Here is an 18,171-nt window from a genome sequence, read left to right as displayed (position 1 = left end):
TATGACATCCCCTGTCGATAGTACTTATTACTTCACGAGTATAAAGAGCTAGTTGTGTTTCACAAGAATGATATTTTCTGAATTCGTGCTGACTATGTGTCAATAAATCGTATTATTTGAGGTACTTCGTAATGCTCGAATACAGTATGTGTTCCAAAACCCTACTGCAAATCGACGTTAGTGATATAGGCCTGTAATTCAGCGGATTACTCTTACTTCCCTTTTTGGGTACTGGTGTGACTTGAAAAATTTTCCAGTCTTTAGGTACGGATCTTTCTGTGAGCGAGTGGTTGTACATAATTGCTAAATATGGAGCTATTTTATCAGCATACTCTGAGAGGAACCTGTCTGGTATACAATCTGGACCGGAGGCCTTGCCTTTATTAAGTGATTTAAGCAGCGTCGTTACTCCGAGGATATCTACTTCTATGTTTCTCATCTTGGCAGTTGTTCTTTATTGGAATTCAGAAATATTTACTTCGTCTTCTTTGGTGAAGGATTTTCGGAAAACCGTAAAAGATAAGTTTAAATTATAACACGGCACAAATAATTTTACCACTAAGGGAGAGAAAATTAGCAATTTAAGATTTTGTCCAACCTGCTTTCGTACCATGGAGTGGACGGACCGCGCACATCGTTTGTTGACCGTATGCCGATCACTAATATCACGCGTTATGCACAGAAGTGCTGTCCGGAAACTGCGTTTACAGATCGGCTTAACAGATCTCAGGGATACACGAGTGACTGCAACAAATTCGAACATCAGTGATGTTCGATAGCGGCCAGCAAACATTATATCAGCAGTCTTGCAGTTCTCATAGATGAAATATAGAAAAGTTGGCAGGAAAGGTTAATTTGTTGAATATGAAACATTGGTAAACAATAACCATAATTCATATTTTGACGATACTTTTATGCAGATAAATACTTCACACACCTTGAAAATATCTTTTAATTACAACTGCCTGCTACAGAATCATTCGAGAGAGCGATCATTGAGAGAGAGCGGAGACATCAATAGAGAGCGGGCTTCAAGAGAGTGAGTGAGAGAGAGAGAGAGAGAGAGAGAGAGAGAGGGTTGTCCAGAAAGTAAGTTACGATCGGTCGCAAAATGGACACCACAGTGAAAACCCGATGAAGCTTTGCAAAGATGTGTTGGGTAGTGTCTCTTGTATGACCGTCTATCGAATCAAGACGCTCTTTTCAGTTGTGAGCGAGTAAAGGTGCCTAGAACAACGATGGCTCCCGCCAAGTAGGAGGGCCCGCTGAGAGGCTTCGCCTTAATGAATGCAGCCCACCTAACACAACTGCCACCCACTTCCTTCTTCATGGCAATTCTCAGCCGCACTCTACAGCGGCAGTGAAGACGCTCCTGCAGCCTTTTCGATGGGAAGTGTTCGATCACTCACAACACAGCCCTAATTGGCTCGTCCAGAGTATCATCTCTGTTCACATGAAATGCTGGATACGAAGACAAAGACAACACATGGGTGCAGCCTACGCACTATAGACCAGCGTAGAGAATTATCAGAAACGCTACGGTCGCAGGTTCGAATCCTGCCTCGGGCATGGATGTGTGTGATGTCCTTAGGTTAGTTAGGTTTAAGTAGTTCTAAGTTCTAGGGGACTGATGACCATTGCAGTTAAGTCCCATAGTGTTCAGAGCCATTTGAACCATTTGAATTATCGGAGAGCACAGGCGGCTTCCTTCTATGACGATGGTATTGGAAATTTGGTATAACGCTCCGACAAATGTCAAAGTCGGAGCGGCGATTATGTAGAAAATATCTGGAAAGTGTAGCTAACTCTGGCAAATTAAATATTTCTGATTTTTACTGTGGTTTCCATTTAGCGACCGATCAGAACATACTTTCTGGACAACCCTCATATACAAGCAGACAACTGAACGTAACTTTACTGTCATTTTCCCTCAGTCTCTTTCTGTTCTCAAAGCCTCCTGTGTGGAAAAATGTTCAAGAGACTTCGCTGCACTCCTTTCCAGCGTGGCTGATCGCAAACAAATTGATCGTTGACGCCACTTGCGCTGCATCTGATGCATTATTTGCCAATTAAAAAATACAGTTGCTCTCTTTTACTAATTTTGACATCTGTATGCTCTCTCACATTTAAAAATTAATACATTACATTATAAGACAATTTAAAGTCAATACACGGATTTAATACAAAAATTAGTGCTCCCTACGTAGGTTTGCATAAATTATTTTATTTTTAGGGCTTAAATTTGTTTATACATAAAAGGAAACGTTTCAAATGCCTACTAATCCCTTCTTCTGTCTGTATCGATAGGCCCCGTGGTACTGCTCAGCGAACACGTAAAGGCCCGCTCTCTCGTTTACTTCACGAGTTACGCTTATTTTACTTTTAATTCTCCTTAATGATCTGTAATCCACATTAATATTACAGATACAAAAGTATGTTTGCCTGTTACCTTTTCACGACTAAGTCGCTGAACCAATTTTGAAGAAATGTGCTTCGACCCAGTGGAAGAACGTAAGCTACTTAAAAAAAAGTGTAGTACAACATATTTATTGATTTGAAGAATATAACGGAAATAGGAAAACATACTTACTTTTTGAAGAAGCTGTTTACTCTGACTTTTGAAGTTTTATCATATTTGTGGAAATGTTTTATTTGATTGTCATGTTCTACATAATACAATTCAACTTAATGAATACATTGGTTATACGATCCTCTGCGTGTTTAATCCATACTTCCTTACTGATATTATAAACGTGAAAGTAACTTTTTCAGTTAACGTTTTCCCACTGAACCAGTTTCGTTGAAATTTGGTATGCAAATAGCCTGTACGTGACGAAGAACATAGGATACTTCAGGAAGATGAAACAATCCACTCCTAAGAGCGTGAAGTGGGGAATGGAACATCTTTTTTACGTCAGTGAATATAAACTGTGTTAAAAGTTATTAAATGTACGCGTTGTATAGTGTATACTTACTTCAGTACCACAATGCATATATGTGTGCTCCTGACCGTGTACCTCTGCTTACCCCACTGGGCAGTGATGCTGCGTGTGCCACCAAATCATGCGAGTAGGGGAAGTAGCTTGGAGAGGGGAGGGAGGTTTCCATCACCAGCTATGCTTACCCAAGAACAGGCAGCCAAATGAGGGCAGCCGACTTAAATGTACAAATATTAGCTCAATTACTCACCATCACTCATCATGACAGAACTACTGATATCTGAGCGTATGTGTGGGTGTCAGATAGTTGTATGTAAAATATTTCCACAAAAATTTCGAAAGTGATTCATGCCCGTGTAGGTGAGGCAAAATCGATCGTTACGTTCAACCCATAATTACTAATCGATGACAACCATGTTAATCAAGTACATAAACTGAATGTGCAAATTTATCTCAGTGAATTAATTTTGCGCATATCATCAATGTGTTGCGGGCAGCTGGGCCTACCGCACAGCTATGACCGAATAATTATGTGTTTACCATAAACATTAATTTATTAAAAATACTGGTATGACATTAGCAGGTTATAAAAAGCTGTTTAGATTCAAATTTTGTTCGTTTGTCTGCATGTCCTTGAATTGGCGGCATGTGGTGAGGCGAAACTTAACACTCGTCCCTGTCCTAAAGACGTAAAAGAGGTTGTCCAGTGAAGCCTCCCTCCAGGGTTAGCAACGCAGACTATGTTTTTAGCCACGGTAGCACACTACCAGAAACATTGTGCTGCCCTTCATTTGCGGATCATTCATATCGCATTCGTTTCTCGTTCGTTTCCAGTTAAGAGTCCGCGCAGGATACGGTGACCGATGCGCAGAGACCAATTTTCTTCCCAAGAGCTGGGCGAGTTATTTTGTTTGTTGAGAACGGGAGGCCGACTGTTTGCCACCTTTCGGCTGGTCGTTGATGATAGAATCGATGCGATCTCTCTGAAACGATTTTACGGAAACTATTCGATAAAAAGATTTCATTTTTGCGTTACTTATAGCTTTATATGTCAGGTTTATGATGATGTGACCATCATAGTTACTGTGATATTTACATGGAATTAAGACACTGCGAGAAATTCGAAAAAGTTAGCAGTGAAAAATAGATGTCGCAATGATTTTGCGTTTGGTGCATATTACGTAATAAGTTGCTGCGTGTGAAATTTAGCTAACATATGAATTTTTCTTTAGGCTTGCGTCGAGGTCTCTAATCTTGAGAACATGCATCTGATGTAGGGCACTCATTTCCGATCGCTCCGCGCCAGCGATAAAAACAGAGCGAAGTATCCACAACATTCATCATATTTCATAAACGATTTGAGATAGCGAAAAGAAGTTTTGGCAAATGGTAGCACTCTGCAAAACTTCTTTATCGAAAGTGTTATTCCACTAACTACAGACTTTTTTAATTATAGTATTTAAGTTTAAAGAGCCATGAAATGAGAAATACTGTAGATGTGGCAACAACATAACTGAAGACATTACACGTTTATTTTGTACCGATGATGTGCTTTTTCATAAGCTTCTGACCTTACTTTTCCTCAGTTCCTCACTTAATAAACTTAACAAAACCTCTGTTTCAGAAGTCTCTCGTAATTGCGTCTGCACTACATGTCTGTGAGATGACATTTTGTAAACTCCGCTGTTGTTTTGGCAAAAGAAGCAAATTTTAACATGGCAACAAGAGAAATGTGTTAGTTTTACTTAGAATTCGCCACTCATGACGCTTCTCTGAAAATTGCAAATGTTTAACAAGCCAAACGAAAATAAACTGCTACGTCTTCAGAGGAATTCTTTTTAGATACTAACCAAAGCAGAGGTGAAAGTTCTTTTTGAATGGTCACAATGCAAGTGTGGGGATGGAGGGGCTCCACTTACAAAAAACGTGAGCTTCAGTTTAGAACGTACTTTGATGACGCGAATATTGGCGCCGAAGCCTGCCGTCAAGTTAGGCAACAGTGCGCTTTGCCTCCAGTACCTTCGAGTCAGACACGTATAGTCCAGCCTTACTATTAAGTTCAGTTCCACTCCGAGAATACGGCGTCGATGGGTGGGAGTCTTGAGGCCATGTATGCTATCTGTTCAATAGTACAGGGTGACACTCGGGAGACGGACGGTTTTTAATGAAATAATACTCAGCCAACTTTAAAATCAATGCATGTTTATTTACACAAAATCAAAGCTCATTATTTGCCATTTTAGTTAACAAAGTTATTTGTGAAGAATAATGTCGTGAAGGTGATGTCCATTTTGAATGCAGGACTCAAGTCTCTTCTCAGAATCCTCCATCACACGGACTAAAATCTCTGCAAGGATGGCAGCAATTTCTTGAATGATTGCATTCTTCAACTCGTCCAAATTTCGTGGTTTGTGGTTATAGACACAGTTTTTAAGGTACCCCCACAGAGAAAAGCCACATACTGACAAGTCGGGAGATCTGGGCGGCCAAGGAACATTGCCAAAACGTGAGATAATCCGGCCAGGAAACATGCGTCTAAGAACTGTCATTGAAGTGTATGCGGTGTGTGATGTTGCCCCATCCTGCTGTAACAAAACGCGTTTAAAAGGGATTCGTCGTCGTCGTCTTAGTTCTGGCTTCAAGAATGTTTCAAGCATACGAAAGTAACGAACCGAATTAACAGTAACTGTGGTCCCGTTCTCTTCAAAAAAATAACGTCCAATAATGCCAACAGAGCCAAGAGCACACCAGACTGTTACTTTTCCTGAGTGTAGAGGACGCTGGTGGATAAGGTGTGGATGCTCTAGAGCCCAGTAACGTAGGTTTTGCTTATTCAAGGTCCCGTTTAAATGAAAATGAGCTTCATCGCTCATCAATAAAATTTCATTTTCATTCGATCCCAAAATCACTTGCATTCTGTTAAGCGTAGTCTTCTCGTACAGCAAAATCAGTTTCCTTAAGTTGTTGGACAATGAGCATTTTGTAGGGATGGAATTTTAATTTTTATGCAAAATTCGACCAACCGATTCACGATTGATTCGTAACTCACTAACATGACGTCTAGCTGACCGTCCTGGACTTCTGACTGCCGCTTGCCTTACCCTTTCAACATTTTCTGGTGTCGTTACTCTGCATCTCGGGCCAGGATACTTCTTATCCAGTATGTTTCCAGTTGATCTGAAGTTTTCCACCCATCTGAGGATTGTGTTACGGCTCGGAACAGCTCCATATCGACCGACATTAAACCGCGCACGAAACAATCGCACTTTTCACGAAACTGTCATAGACAAACACTCGACGTTGCAAGTCCTACTGCTCCATAGTGACTGAGTAAATGAAATGGCGTCTTGTGTGAATCAGAACTATCCCCACCACGACCACCTCACACCACCGCGCCCTCGGAACTACGCAGTTCAAAACCGTCCGTCTCCCGCGTGTCACCCTGTATTTGACCACTGCTATGTAATGTGAAATTCGCCACTAGGTATCACGAGAGACGGATCCAAGACTATAAAGTGGCGGGGACTGTTGCATAGTCAGTAGTGAAGCAGTAACAGTGCTGAGATCTCAGTGACTTCGAACTTCGACTAGTCATTGGATATCGCCCGAGTAATAAATATGTCAGGGAAATTGCAACCCTTCTAAAGCTGCCTCCAGTCGACTGTTGGTGATATGATTGTGAAGTGAAACGCGAAGGAACGACCACAGCTATACCAAGACCGCACAGATTTCATGTACAGACAGTCAAAGACTGTCTAGCAATGCTGAGGGTGGTTATAAAATATAAAATCTCATAAAATCAGAGGAAGGAATCACCCATGAGTTCTACAGTACTACTAGCAGTCCAGCTAATACAATGACTGTACGCAGGGCGTTAAAAAGATGGGGTACAATGGTCGAGTAGCTCCTTATGATACGAACATTTCTGGAGGTAATGCCAAGCGATGCCTGAGGTAGTAAAGTGTGACGTTTTCGATACTGGATGAATGGAAACGAATTATTTGGAGTGATGCATCTCGCTATATCCGATCGAAGGATTTGGGTTTGACGACTGCCTGGACTACGTTACCTGTCTCAAAGTGTAGAACAAACAGAGTAGTTCAGAAGAGGTAGTGTTATGGTATGGGTGTGTTTTTCGTGCTTAGGATATGGCCACCTGATTGCGCATAATACGACGCCAAATATGGGGTGGATATCAACACATCTTGCATTACTGTGTACTGAATGCAGTAGAGGAATAGTTCGGAAAGGATAGTTGCTTATATCACCATGAGCATGCAACCTGTCATAAAGCATCATCTGTGAGGCAAAGGTTGGAGGACAAAATAACTCTAGAAAAAGACCGTGTTGCCGGGAGTACCAACCTGAACCCAATAGAACGTCTTTGGGGTGAGTCAGAATGCCGACTTAGTTCAAGACCACAGCGTGCAATATCGCTATCCTCTCTGGTTTCGGATCTTGAAGAAAAGTGGGTTGGCATTCCTCCGCACACATTCAGACGTCTCGTTGAAAGTGTCACCAGCAGAGTTCAAGCCATCTTAAAGGCAAAGAATGGACACACGCCATATTAATGTCCATTAATATATGTCCATATACTTTTGATCAGGTAGTATATGCCCGCAGTTGACGCTACTACGGATGTCACTAGGCTACGTGCTGTAGTTATGCTGATAAGCGCTACTGTCTAAGTAGGCCCTTGTAACGAACTTGTAGATCTCTAATGGCTAGTTAACGCACGCTGGGGGCTGGAATAAGCGATTGTCTTTATCTTTGCAGTAATTTTCAGGTTAAACCATTTCCTGCGCATAACAGGCCCATTTTCACTTACAGTGAGGCATTGTGAATTAGTGGGATCTGTAATAGAAAGGCTGCCTCAAATTTCAATGGAGTTTGAAGTAATGTATCTGAATTACGTTAAAATTCGTCTTAAGTGTTTCTGCCCAAAATAAAGACACGCAGCGAGTTTCATCAGAGACATCTGCAGTCCAGTGAGAAGTCCGGCATTGACACTTTCAAGGTAATAGAACAATTTTAATATTCCACCAGCAATATTTCACCAATTCTCTCATAAGACTGACTTTATAAAATTCTGTCAAATTAATGTAACTCATATAGAGGTCTTAGACCATACCTCAAGTGATACAAAGTTTTTCACTCAAACTCTTACCATACATCCTCAAAAAGTTTGAGGCAGGATACAAGTTCTCCACATACCGATATAATACTTAATTACAACCATTGTTAGCTTAAATAATGTGGAGAATTCAGTGGTATTTGTATAAAGTTTGACATTCTCTACGAAAGACACGAATGTGCCACCCAGATTCCTCTCCCATCTACGACTACATTTTAAAAATCTTCTTGAAATATTTCTTCTTTCCTTGTGATAGTAGGGACTAAAGTAAAATCATTCTTCTCTCAAAGAGTAGCACGAATTTCTCTCACTTTTCCTAGGAATAGATGTCTACATTTCGTGCACCACACCCAATACGATATGAAGACATGATTTTAACGCTTTAATGGTATTAATTCTTCAGAACACATTTTAACATGGCGTAAATTACCATAAACGTACAAGACGAAGCTCCAAAATTAAAATATACTCATTAAATTTTGTATTTATCATTGTTGTAGCAATTTGAGACTCGTGCTGACTTTGTTTCCGAGGATAGTGGTCTCATATTATCATCATGATTCTGTTTATGAGTTTGTATATTTTTCCTCTGTCAAATAAGATATATATAAATCCACCGGAATAAAGTTCTTAAATTGTGATTTTAATACTAAATCAACCTGAAGTTCAAGAAGTTTCATCTGAAAATTTTCTGTCATATCATTCACGTCAGCACCCATAAATATAAAAAAAATACCTCCCTCATAAGCCACCAATACTTTGTAACACATTAATGCTCTCAGTTCCCCTCGATAACGGTCGTAAAGCGTTTGTTTAGTTACTAGAGAAGGAAAATGACAACAAGGTTTAACTTTTATCTAAATCTCAATAACGCATAGCTTAAAACAATAAGGTTCGAAATATCGATGTTGTTCATGAATTATTTGACTTAGGGTTGGTAATTCGAGATTGAATCTATTTCATTACGTTATGTAGTCTACAAGTGACGTAAATTAAGAACTTTTTCTTGATTGACTTTTTTCCCCTTTTTGTTGATAAAACTGTAATTTCTAGGTCCAAATCATAGAATCATATTTACATTTTCTCTTCACACAACAACATCTCTTCAGGATAATATGACACACTTTCATAATCTGATAACATCTTAGTACAACTGCATTTAATTGGTGCTGTTCAAATGAATGTAAATTGTCAAAGTTATGACTTCCAAAACATATGTGTATTTTATCAATTTTCCTTGCAAATTTTGTTGGTGAATAATGCAGTGAAACACTGTTATACTTTCCAAACGATCTGCAGCTGTATTGTTCTTTCATGAATTGTGTCGAAAAATTTATTCTGTGCATCAACAGTTACAGAGGCATCAACAGTTCATAAGCCAGATGGTATTCATTGATATCTGAATCTTTTTGAAAACTGCATTAACAATTTCAAGTATATGTTCAGCATTAGTTGCTTCTTTTAGAGGCCGAGTTAACAGTAAATTTCCAATTACGGTGATACCTACCTCAGAAGTAGTAAATATTACTAGTTGTGCTGTAAATGAGGAATCCATGTCGTCACGTGAAACAAATAAAAATGCATTGAGCGTAGAAGTATTTCATTTTTAGTTTGTTTAAAACATCATCAGCCATTATTTCTGTTCTATAGACAAGTAATATACCTCGACAAACGAATGTTCTTGAAATGTTCTTGCTTTTCAAGACTTATGACACATACAGTAAAACTCTTGGTGGTGTGTCCCAGTGTGTGTTATTAGTTAAGTGCTTGGCGACTGTTTCACTTATAACTAAGCTGACTTTGTGTAATGTTGCATTACTTCCATGTTAAATTTTTGCACAGTCATGTAAATGTGAAACGTCCTCTTCGAAAAATTTTGAAATGACAGTGCTGGAAAACCTCTACGTAATTTGACTTTCAAACAGCTGAGCAATACTCAACGTACTCAAACAGTTTTCTCTTTACTTATTCTGATAATCACTGAACTGACACACAATATTTTTAGCGCAACGCAATCTGACTTTCAACAATCCCTACAAAAGAATGGCCCTGAATAACAATAACTTATGCCTTTCATGAATCACTTATCTCACAGAAATCTTTGTTACTCGAACTACTGCAACACAGCGAGCGCCAATACTGCCAGCTAAATAAAAGATTCTAACTACTGAAGGCACAGTTAGCAAATGAAAGATTTTGATAGAGAACAAACAATGTATTTACCTTAATAACGTTCAAAACTCATCACATATGTATCTATCAGTTCGTGATATCCATCTTTGCAAATTTCCTTTTTCTGGCGAACACACGTCCAGATCGTCCTCTCAAAACTCTGGCATCTCTCTCTCGACATCCACCACTGCTGGCGGCTCACCTCCAACTGCGCAACGCTACGCGCTGTCCACATCTAACTGCCCAACACTACACAAGCGAATATTCCAACAATGCTAACCAGCCACAAACTGCCCACAGCACAGTCAGTGATTTTCGTACGGAGCGCTACGTGGCATTAGCAACATAAAATCCTAAACAGCCCACTTACAAATGGAGTAATTGTGTAAATAGAAGTGTTTATGGAGCAGGAAAGAAGAATGGAGTGTTAAATAGAAAGAATTAACGCATCCAACTGGGAGTTGTTGTTGTTGATACGGTTACCTTTGTATAAGCTTTCAAAAGAGACTCAGTAGACAGGTCGTACAAAAGCAAACAGCGAAGTTTCACATTGTTAAGTGTACTTGTGACTTCAGTGATTTTTCAGTCGGTTAATATGAGAAACTCGTTAAGTCCAGCTCGTAAACAATAAAGTCTCATCTACACAGAGAAGCGAATCACTTTTCTTTTGTTTGTGTCATTTCTACACCATGGCACCACTTTTGTTGAGTGTGTGTGTGTGTGTGTGTGTGTGTGTGTGTGAGAGAGAGAGAGAGAGAGAGAGAGAGAGCGAGAGAGAGAGAGAGAGATAGGATGCGAAACAATTTTGTACTAATGTTACCTGTAGTTCACGTTTCACTATCAGTTCATGCCGGAGTACAGGAATCTATGCAAACTAATGGATGTTCTAAAAATTGTGGATGTTTCTTGAAATCTGAGTAATATGAGATACAAATTGGCGACTCATAGGGTGTTGACATAGATCATAGAGAGTTGTTTACGTTTATATTAATTTACGCCAATATTCTAAGTGAAAAACAAGATTAACAAGAGGAGGTCTGAGGTAATTAATTTTTGTTTTTCACTTGCTGGAAAGAGAAACTGTTTCAGTACCTCAGTGCCGTCTCTTATACTTGCAACGATCCCACAGAATACTCGTGATCGTTATTAAGAATATTCATGGAACAATGCATGAGTTTGGGGCGACTGCCTTTCAAACTAATTCATCTGAATGTATTTTCTGAGTGCAGCATTATTCTGCTTCTTACTGTGACCCTCTCCTGCTGCTATTGCAAAAGCTGCCGAATTACTGCGCACTATCGTGTATATATTTGGTTTGACAACTTCCGAATTGTCCACAAAACATGAAAGTCTTTGGTATGGCAACTTGTCAGTTGCCCTCAACATATGAAAGTCCGACGTCTTGCACCCATTAATTGTGCCACCATTATAGGGGAGTAGTATGTGACTTCTGTGTGCTGAAAGAGCCAGCTCAAAACGTTATTTACTTAATTAGTCTGCTATTGTCCTGTTTCTGTAATAGTTAAGTCTGTATTATTACGAACTCAAATACTGTAAGATGAGAGAACTGAACTCTTTTATGTTTGCATTTGTAACACCTGCTACAGACACAACGTTTGAGACATGCATAACATAGTGACTTCTTTAGTTGAGCACTACATAAACTCGATATACAAAGTTCTTCAACATATATTACGATTAACGTATTTCATCGCTCACTGTATTTGAAACGGTTCTTTCGGCTTAAACGAGATAAAAATTCTTATTGAACAGTACCAGAATAAGTTTTCGGAATGAAGGCACCAATGTGTTTACCAAGGGTATTTCTAAATCAGTGTAGTGAATACCAGCGTTATTGCTTCAGGTGGCATACAGTCGATTCCTTAATCCCTTCTGCGTAAATATGCTGTTTTTGACGGAGCTTTCTGCTGTGAGGTAACCACTCCTTCTGAACACTGCAGGTGGATAGTGGGCGAGACGGCGGGCACGGCGGCCATGATGGTGCTGTGCGCCATAGTGAGCACTGTGTGCGGCCACAGCCAGGACGCGTCCCCAGCGGATGAGCAGAAGCAGGTGGACCGCGAGACGGCCTGCGTGCGCGACGCCGTGCTGGACTTGATCGAGGCCAGGATACCGGTAAGCAGCCCTCCGCACCAGGTCAGCAGCTGCGGTTGCGGTCTGGTAGCCGAGGTACAAGTATCCTCTACAGCAGCCAGTCTCTTTGTGGCTGGCCGGGAAGGAGGGAGGGAGTGAGGAGAAGGTGCAGTGGTGTCTATGTAGTTCTCAGCAAACTCATAAATCCTCAAATGTTTTAATCACGCATAAGAGCGTCATGACAAAGTATTAGTGCAGTGTCCTTACCTAACTTAGATTCGAATCGAAGTCTTCTCTATTATTTGCTTATGTATGTTATTCAACAGATCACCAATGTCATGAGCTTCAGATAAATTCATGCAGATGGACATTGTAAATCGGAACCTGCGACTTAAGCTATATGGCTTACACAGGGTGGAGAGAAACAACTCGATAATAACGTCAGAACAGCGTAAAGGATGTCAAATCGAGAAACGTTTACCAGATAACCATTAAGCGAAAATGCGCTGCAGTGAACTACGACCACAGAACGACTACCAATCAGCAACGGGCGTACGGAGGTCTGAATGGTAAGCAAACGTGTTCTGAGACTGCGACAGTCGTTCCCAGTGTTTAGTTGCCCCGCTCGTGGTTGCCAAGGGGCTGTTGGGTACTACGGCAGAGAGCAAAATAATAAGATGCACACCCATTGCATGATAAACTTCTTTTATTTAACTAGAATTCCAGCAGCGAAATCCAGATCAATAAATAGTGCAAGTCGTTGAGTTAGGCCCAGTCCGTCCATCCATAGTAGTAACTGAGGCACAACGATTAGACTAGACAGATCTGAACTGACTGAACTGAACGGTCTTACGTGTGGCGTCGCTTAAAAGTCGGCTCCGTGCGACGCTGGCCGCGCGGACTTCAGGAGTGGTAGAAACCGTTATGACTTTCTTAAACCTTCACCTTCATCCCCTTCGTGGCTTTTTTGTAGCATATTCCAAATTGTTCCACAGATTTCGTTAAATTTTAAGATCTTTTAATCAATTTCATGTCAGAATTTGGAGTTCGGAGAAATGTGCGAACACGGCCGTACCTTAGAAGATAGACGTACCTTAAAGGACAGGCTGAAGAAAGGCAGATCGTCGTTTATAGCAGTTAAAGACTTAAAGAAAGCTTTTCAGACTATGTTGACTGGGTTATACTCTCTGAAATTATGAAGGTAGCAGGGGTAACGTACAGAGAGCGGAAAGCAATTTATAACTTGACAGGTACCCATATACAAGGATATCGAACAGGTAACTCAGTACCTAAATGGAGGTGAAGTTCTAATGATCATGGGGTATTGGAACGCAGTCGTAGGAAAAGAAAAAGAAGAAAGGGCTACGTGAGAATATGGGCTTGGTAGTAGGAAAGAGAGAGGAGAAAGACTTACTGGATTCTGCAATGAAGTTCAGATGGTAATAGTGAACAGTGTGGTCAAGAATCACAAGAAGAGGAGCTGCACCTGCAAAAGGCCTGAAGATACAAGGAGATTTCAGTTGGATTACATCATGGTGAGATAGAGATTCCGATATTAGATATAACATTGTACGGCAATCCTAGGAGCAGATATAGAATTAGATCACAATTTAGTACTGAAGAGTGGGCTGAAGTTTAAGAGAGTAATCAGAAAGAATCAAAGCGCAAAGAAGTAGGATACGGAAGTACTAAGGTACGAAGAGATCCGCTTGAAGATTTCTGAGACTGTACATGCGGCGATAATTAATAGTTCAGTGGGCAGTTCAGTTGAGGGTGAATGGACATCTGTTCCGGGAAATCCAGGAATATAGAAATACAAGTAATTTAGGAATTAAATAAACGGAATTGCACAGAAGCTAAGGCGAAATAGCTGCATGAAAAATGTGAAGAAATCGGAAAAGAAATGGTTGCCGGAAAAACTGATTCAGCATATTGAAAAATCACAACAATCTTCGGTGAAATTAAAAGCAAGGGCGGTAATATTAAGACTGCAGTTGGAGTTCTCCTGTTAAATGCAAAGGAGCCAGCGGGTTTGTGGAAAGAGTACATTAAAGGCCTCTGAGTATGTGTGTGTTTTGGGGGGAGGAGGGGGGGGGGGAAATTGTGTGAAGACGAAAGTTCCCTAACTGTAACTCCCTCACACCCACCAGTCCATGGATGTAAGTATCTCATAACTATTCACTCTCAGTTGCTCCCATTAACTCATTTAGTCCAGCTCATTGTCATTATCTCTCTGTGTCTCTCTGTCATTGACTCCTGTGTCACAGTTACAATGTCCTTCGTTCCTTCCTACTGCTGCTGTCTCTTCTCGCTGTCACTATCTGTGTCTTCCATGTTGTCATTGTCATATACTATCTCTCTCATTACCACTGGTTCTCACCCACTTCATTTTCTCTTTATCTTTATGTCTCCTCCCTCGCACTATCCCCTTCTCTCTATTGCTAGCACTGTTCCATCACTGTCAACTATACTCCACTGCCACTGTGTCCCTCTCTTTCCCTCACACTGCCGTTGTCTCCTCCGCTCTTTCTATAACACAACCACTGTATAGTATCTTCCAGTATTTATTACTTTTCCGTCTCCTTGCTACTGCCTCTGTCTGCTCTCTCTGCATAAAAAAAGACCAATATGTTCGCATGCCAAAATCTTTGGAAATCTTACTAAAGGTTCTGAGCAAGGTCGAATGAGGCAGCTGGTATCTCACTCTTCAGTCAGTCTTTTAAGTAAACAGGTACATATTAGCATTTTTCGTGCTCCGAAAGGAGTATTTTTACACTAGTTCCCCTCTTTTCCCTACTGCAGCAGGGCTTGTAACTCATGTGGAAAGGAATGTATTAGCCAATACAATTTAGTTATTTTGCTGCCGCAAAACTGAAACAACTCAGAGTTTTACACCTCAGAACGGATTTTACGCGCAAACAAATTTCGCACGTGCTTCAGTTCTACAACATGGGATTTCCACAAGATGACGGAGACATTTTACAGTATATTTCTCCGTACTACGTCACTTTACAAACTACTTTATTTTACGTGCTTATTTTATGAATACAAATGGGGTAATTTTGAACCTTTGTATCTCGGAAAAGGATGAAGATATGAAGAAAATTTTAAGGTCGTTCAAGATCTGGATATTAGGAATACACTGTAAAAATTACAGTCATTTAGTATGAATAGCCATCTCGGAATCCACGGCTAGGTTTTGGTTCACTGGTAACGGTGAAAATAAAGTAAAAAAACCGTTTTTGTGGGGTTTTCCGAGGAATCAACCATGAACTAATGGTGCCTCCATAAGACCCATCAAGCCCACCGTAGACCACATCAAATGCAAAAAGAACCAACCATTTGCTCCATTTGCCTAAGTAGGTGAAAGTGTGTAATATTGATACTTTGACCTTATATGTAGGATAGTGACACTAAGACAATCCTTCTGTTGGTATACAAATGGACCTAGCCCAAGGGCAATCGAAAACAATTGACGCTGCCTTTTTATCAGCGATAGGACCCAGGTATGAGCATCGCAAAAATCCCGTTTTTATGCGTGGCGTTTTGGAACATACTAGTTACTCATGCTGTCGTATGCATACCGATATGTGCAAGGATCAGAGAGAGCAATAAAACTGGAAGACCAAGAACCAAGAGCACGGATTAAACAAGTGTAAGACAGGGATTTAGTCTTTCGACTCTACTGTTCAGTGTATACGTGGAAGAAGTAAGAAAGGAAATAACAGTAAGATTCAAGACTGGGATTAAAAGTCAGTGTAAAAGGATATCAATAAGATGATTCGCTGACGACATTGCTATTATCAGTGAAAGTGATGAAGAATTACAAGATCTATTGAATGGAATGAATAGTTCAACGACCAGAGATGATGGATTGAAAGAATAGAGAAGAAAGATTAAAGTATTGAGAAGTAGCAGAAATGAGAATAGCGAAGAACTTAACGTCAGAAATGACAGAAATGGGGATCACGAAGATGACGAAGTCAAGGAATTCTGCTATCTAGTCAGTAAAGTAACCCATGATGGACGGAGCAAGGTGAACGTAGAAAGCAGACTAGCACTGGCAAAAAGAACGTTCCTGTTGAAGGAAGAGAAGTTTACTAGTATCAAACATAGGCCTTAATTTGGAGCACAGTAGTGAAACATGGACTGTGGGAAAACGGAAAAAGAAGGCAATCGAAGCATTTGAGATGTGGTGCTGCAGAAGAATGTTGAAAATTAGATGGACTGGAAAGGTATGCGGTGAGGAGGTTCTCCGCAGAATTGGCGAAGAAAGGATCAATGGATAACTCTGAGAAGTAGAAGGAATAGGAAGATAGGTCATCTGTTCAGACATCAGAGAATAACTTTCATGGTACTGGAGGGAGCTGTTGGGGATACAAACAGTAGAGGAAGACAGATAATTGAATACAGTCAACAAATAATGGAGGATGTAAAAAAAATAATAATATTCAAATGTGTGTGAAATCTTACGGGACTTAACTGCTAAGGTCATCAGTCCCTAAGCTTACACACTACTTAATCCAAATTATCCTAAGGACAAACACACACACCCATGCCCGAGGGAGGACTTGAACCTCCGCCGGGACCAGCCGCACAGTCCATGACTGCAGCGCCCCAAGACCGCTCGGCTAATCCCGTGCGGCGGAGGACGTAAGCTGGAATTGCTACTCTGACACGAAAAGGTTGGCCCACTAGAGTAATTTGTGGCGAGACGCATCAAACCAGTCAGAAGACTGAGGACTCAAAAAGAAAAAAGACATACCGAGTTTAGTAATGTTACAAGAGTCGAAGGTCATGAAAAGGGGACCAGTTACTGAGCAGGGAATGAGGCAGGTTTGTAGGCTATTCTGATTGTTATTCAGCCTGTAGATTCAATAAGCTGTTAAGGAAACCAAGGAGAAATTTTGGAAGATAATAATCGAATTGGGATAAAACTCAACATGACTCGAAGGCAGTGGTTGGTTGGAGACGTTCTTAAGCATCAAGGAATTGTCAGTGGTAATGGAAGTCAGAATTGTTTACTCAAGAAGTGAACCGTCGGATCATCAGTTCAGTTCACCTTTCCATTCCCTACCGAACATTGCCACGCCAAGAGGTTCTTGTAGTACAGCTGCTGTTTATAAACCGAAGAAGGTAATCAACACGCTGAACCAGCTGACCCACTGCTTTAAAATACTGAACTTCCTAGCGGAGCGGTCTTCAAATCCAATCCTGGCCATTCAGCGTACGTTTCCTGTGCTCGATCTATTAAGGCGAATGTGATTATTTATTTACCCATCCTTCCCCAATACGAGCTTGCGTTTTATCAGTAGTAACCACCGTGACAACTTGTCGTTAAATATCTTCCAGAAAACAATACCTTAATTACAGCGCCAGTAACTAAAAAAATAAGTCACTTAACACTGAGCGCTAGTCGATCTATCTAGCTTTCCCCTTTCAAAGCTCTGCTTAAACACTACGTTAAATTTACTTAGCGAATGTGAGATGGCGTAGTCGTGTCCTGCCTGTTCGTTGAAGGATTATGAAGCTTCCGCAGTAACTCGTTCGTATATTTTAGAAGGCTCTCTCCTTTACGCCGTTGTAAGAAGGTCTCACTCTCAAACGTTTCGAAGAGATATTACATCAGTTTTAAATATTTTTCGCCGGCGAAAACCGTTTCGCTAAATATATTCAACACGTCTGGCTCTTAATTTTCGTAACGCTCCGCCTGCCAAGAAAAGTTAAGCTTCGAAAAGACATGGTCAGTTATCAGTGTAACTTTGTACACTTCACACCGTCAGTGTGGGTATGCAAATGACTTGCAGTTCTTTGTGACAGATAGAGCGACGA

The 18,171-nt window shown here is 40.6% G+C and overlaps 1 protein-coding gene across 1 annotated transcript in view; it reads left to right on the top strand.

Moving 5' to 3' along the window:
• The window catches only part of LOC124775530, a 174,736-nt gene that overhangs the window by 89,034 nt on the left and 67,531 nt on the right, over positions 1-18,171 (top strand). Inside the window, exon 6 of the mRNA XM_047250364.1 lies at positions 12,207-12,381. Within this exon, the coding sequence (XP_047106320.1) occupies positions 12,207-12,381 (175 nt within the window). The remainder of the gene's footprint in view (positions 1-12,206; positions 12,382-18,171) is intronic.

The sequence above is a fragment of the Schistocerca piceifrons genome, chromosome 1 (assembly GCF_021461385.2).
Source record: "Schistocerca piceifrons isolate TAMUIC-IGC-003096 chromosome 1, iqSchPice1.1, whole genome shotgun sequence".
NCBI classification, from domain to species: Eukaryota; Metazoa; Arthropoda; class Insecta; order Orthoptera; family Acrididae; genus Schistocerca; species Schistocerca piceifrons.
This window is presented reverse-complemented; position numbering and strand designations above follow the sequence as displayed.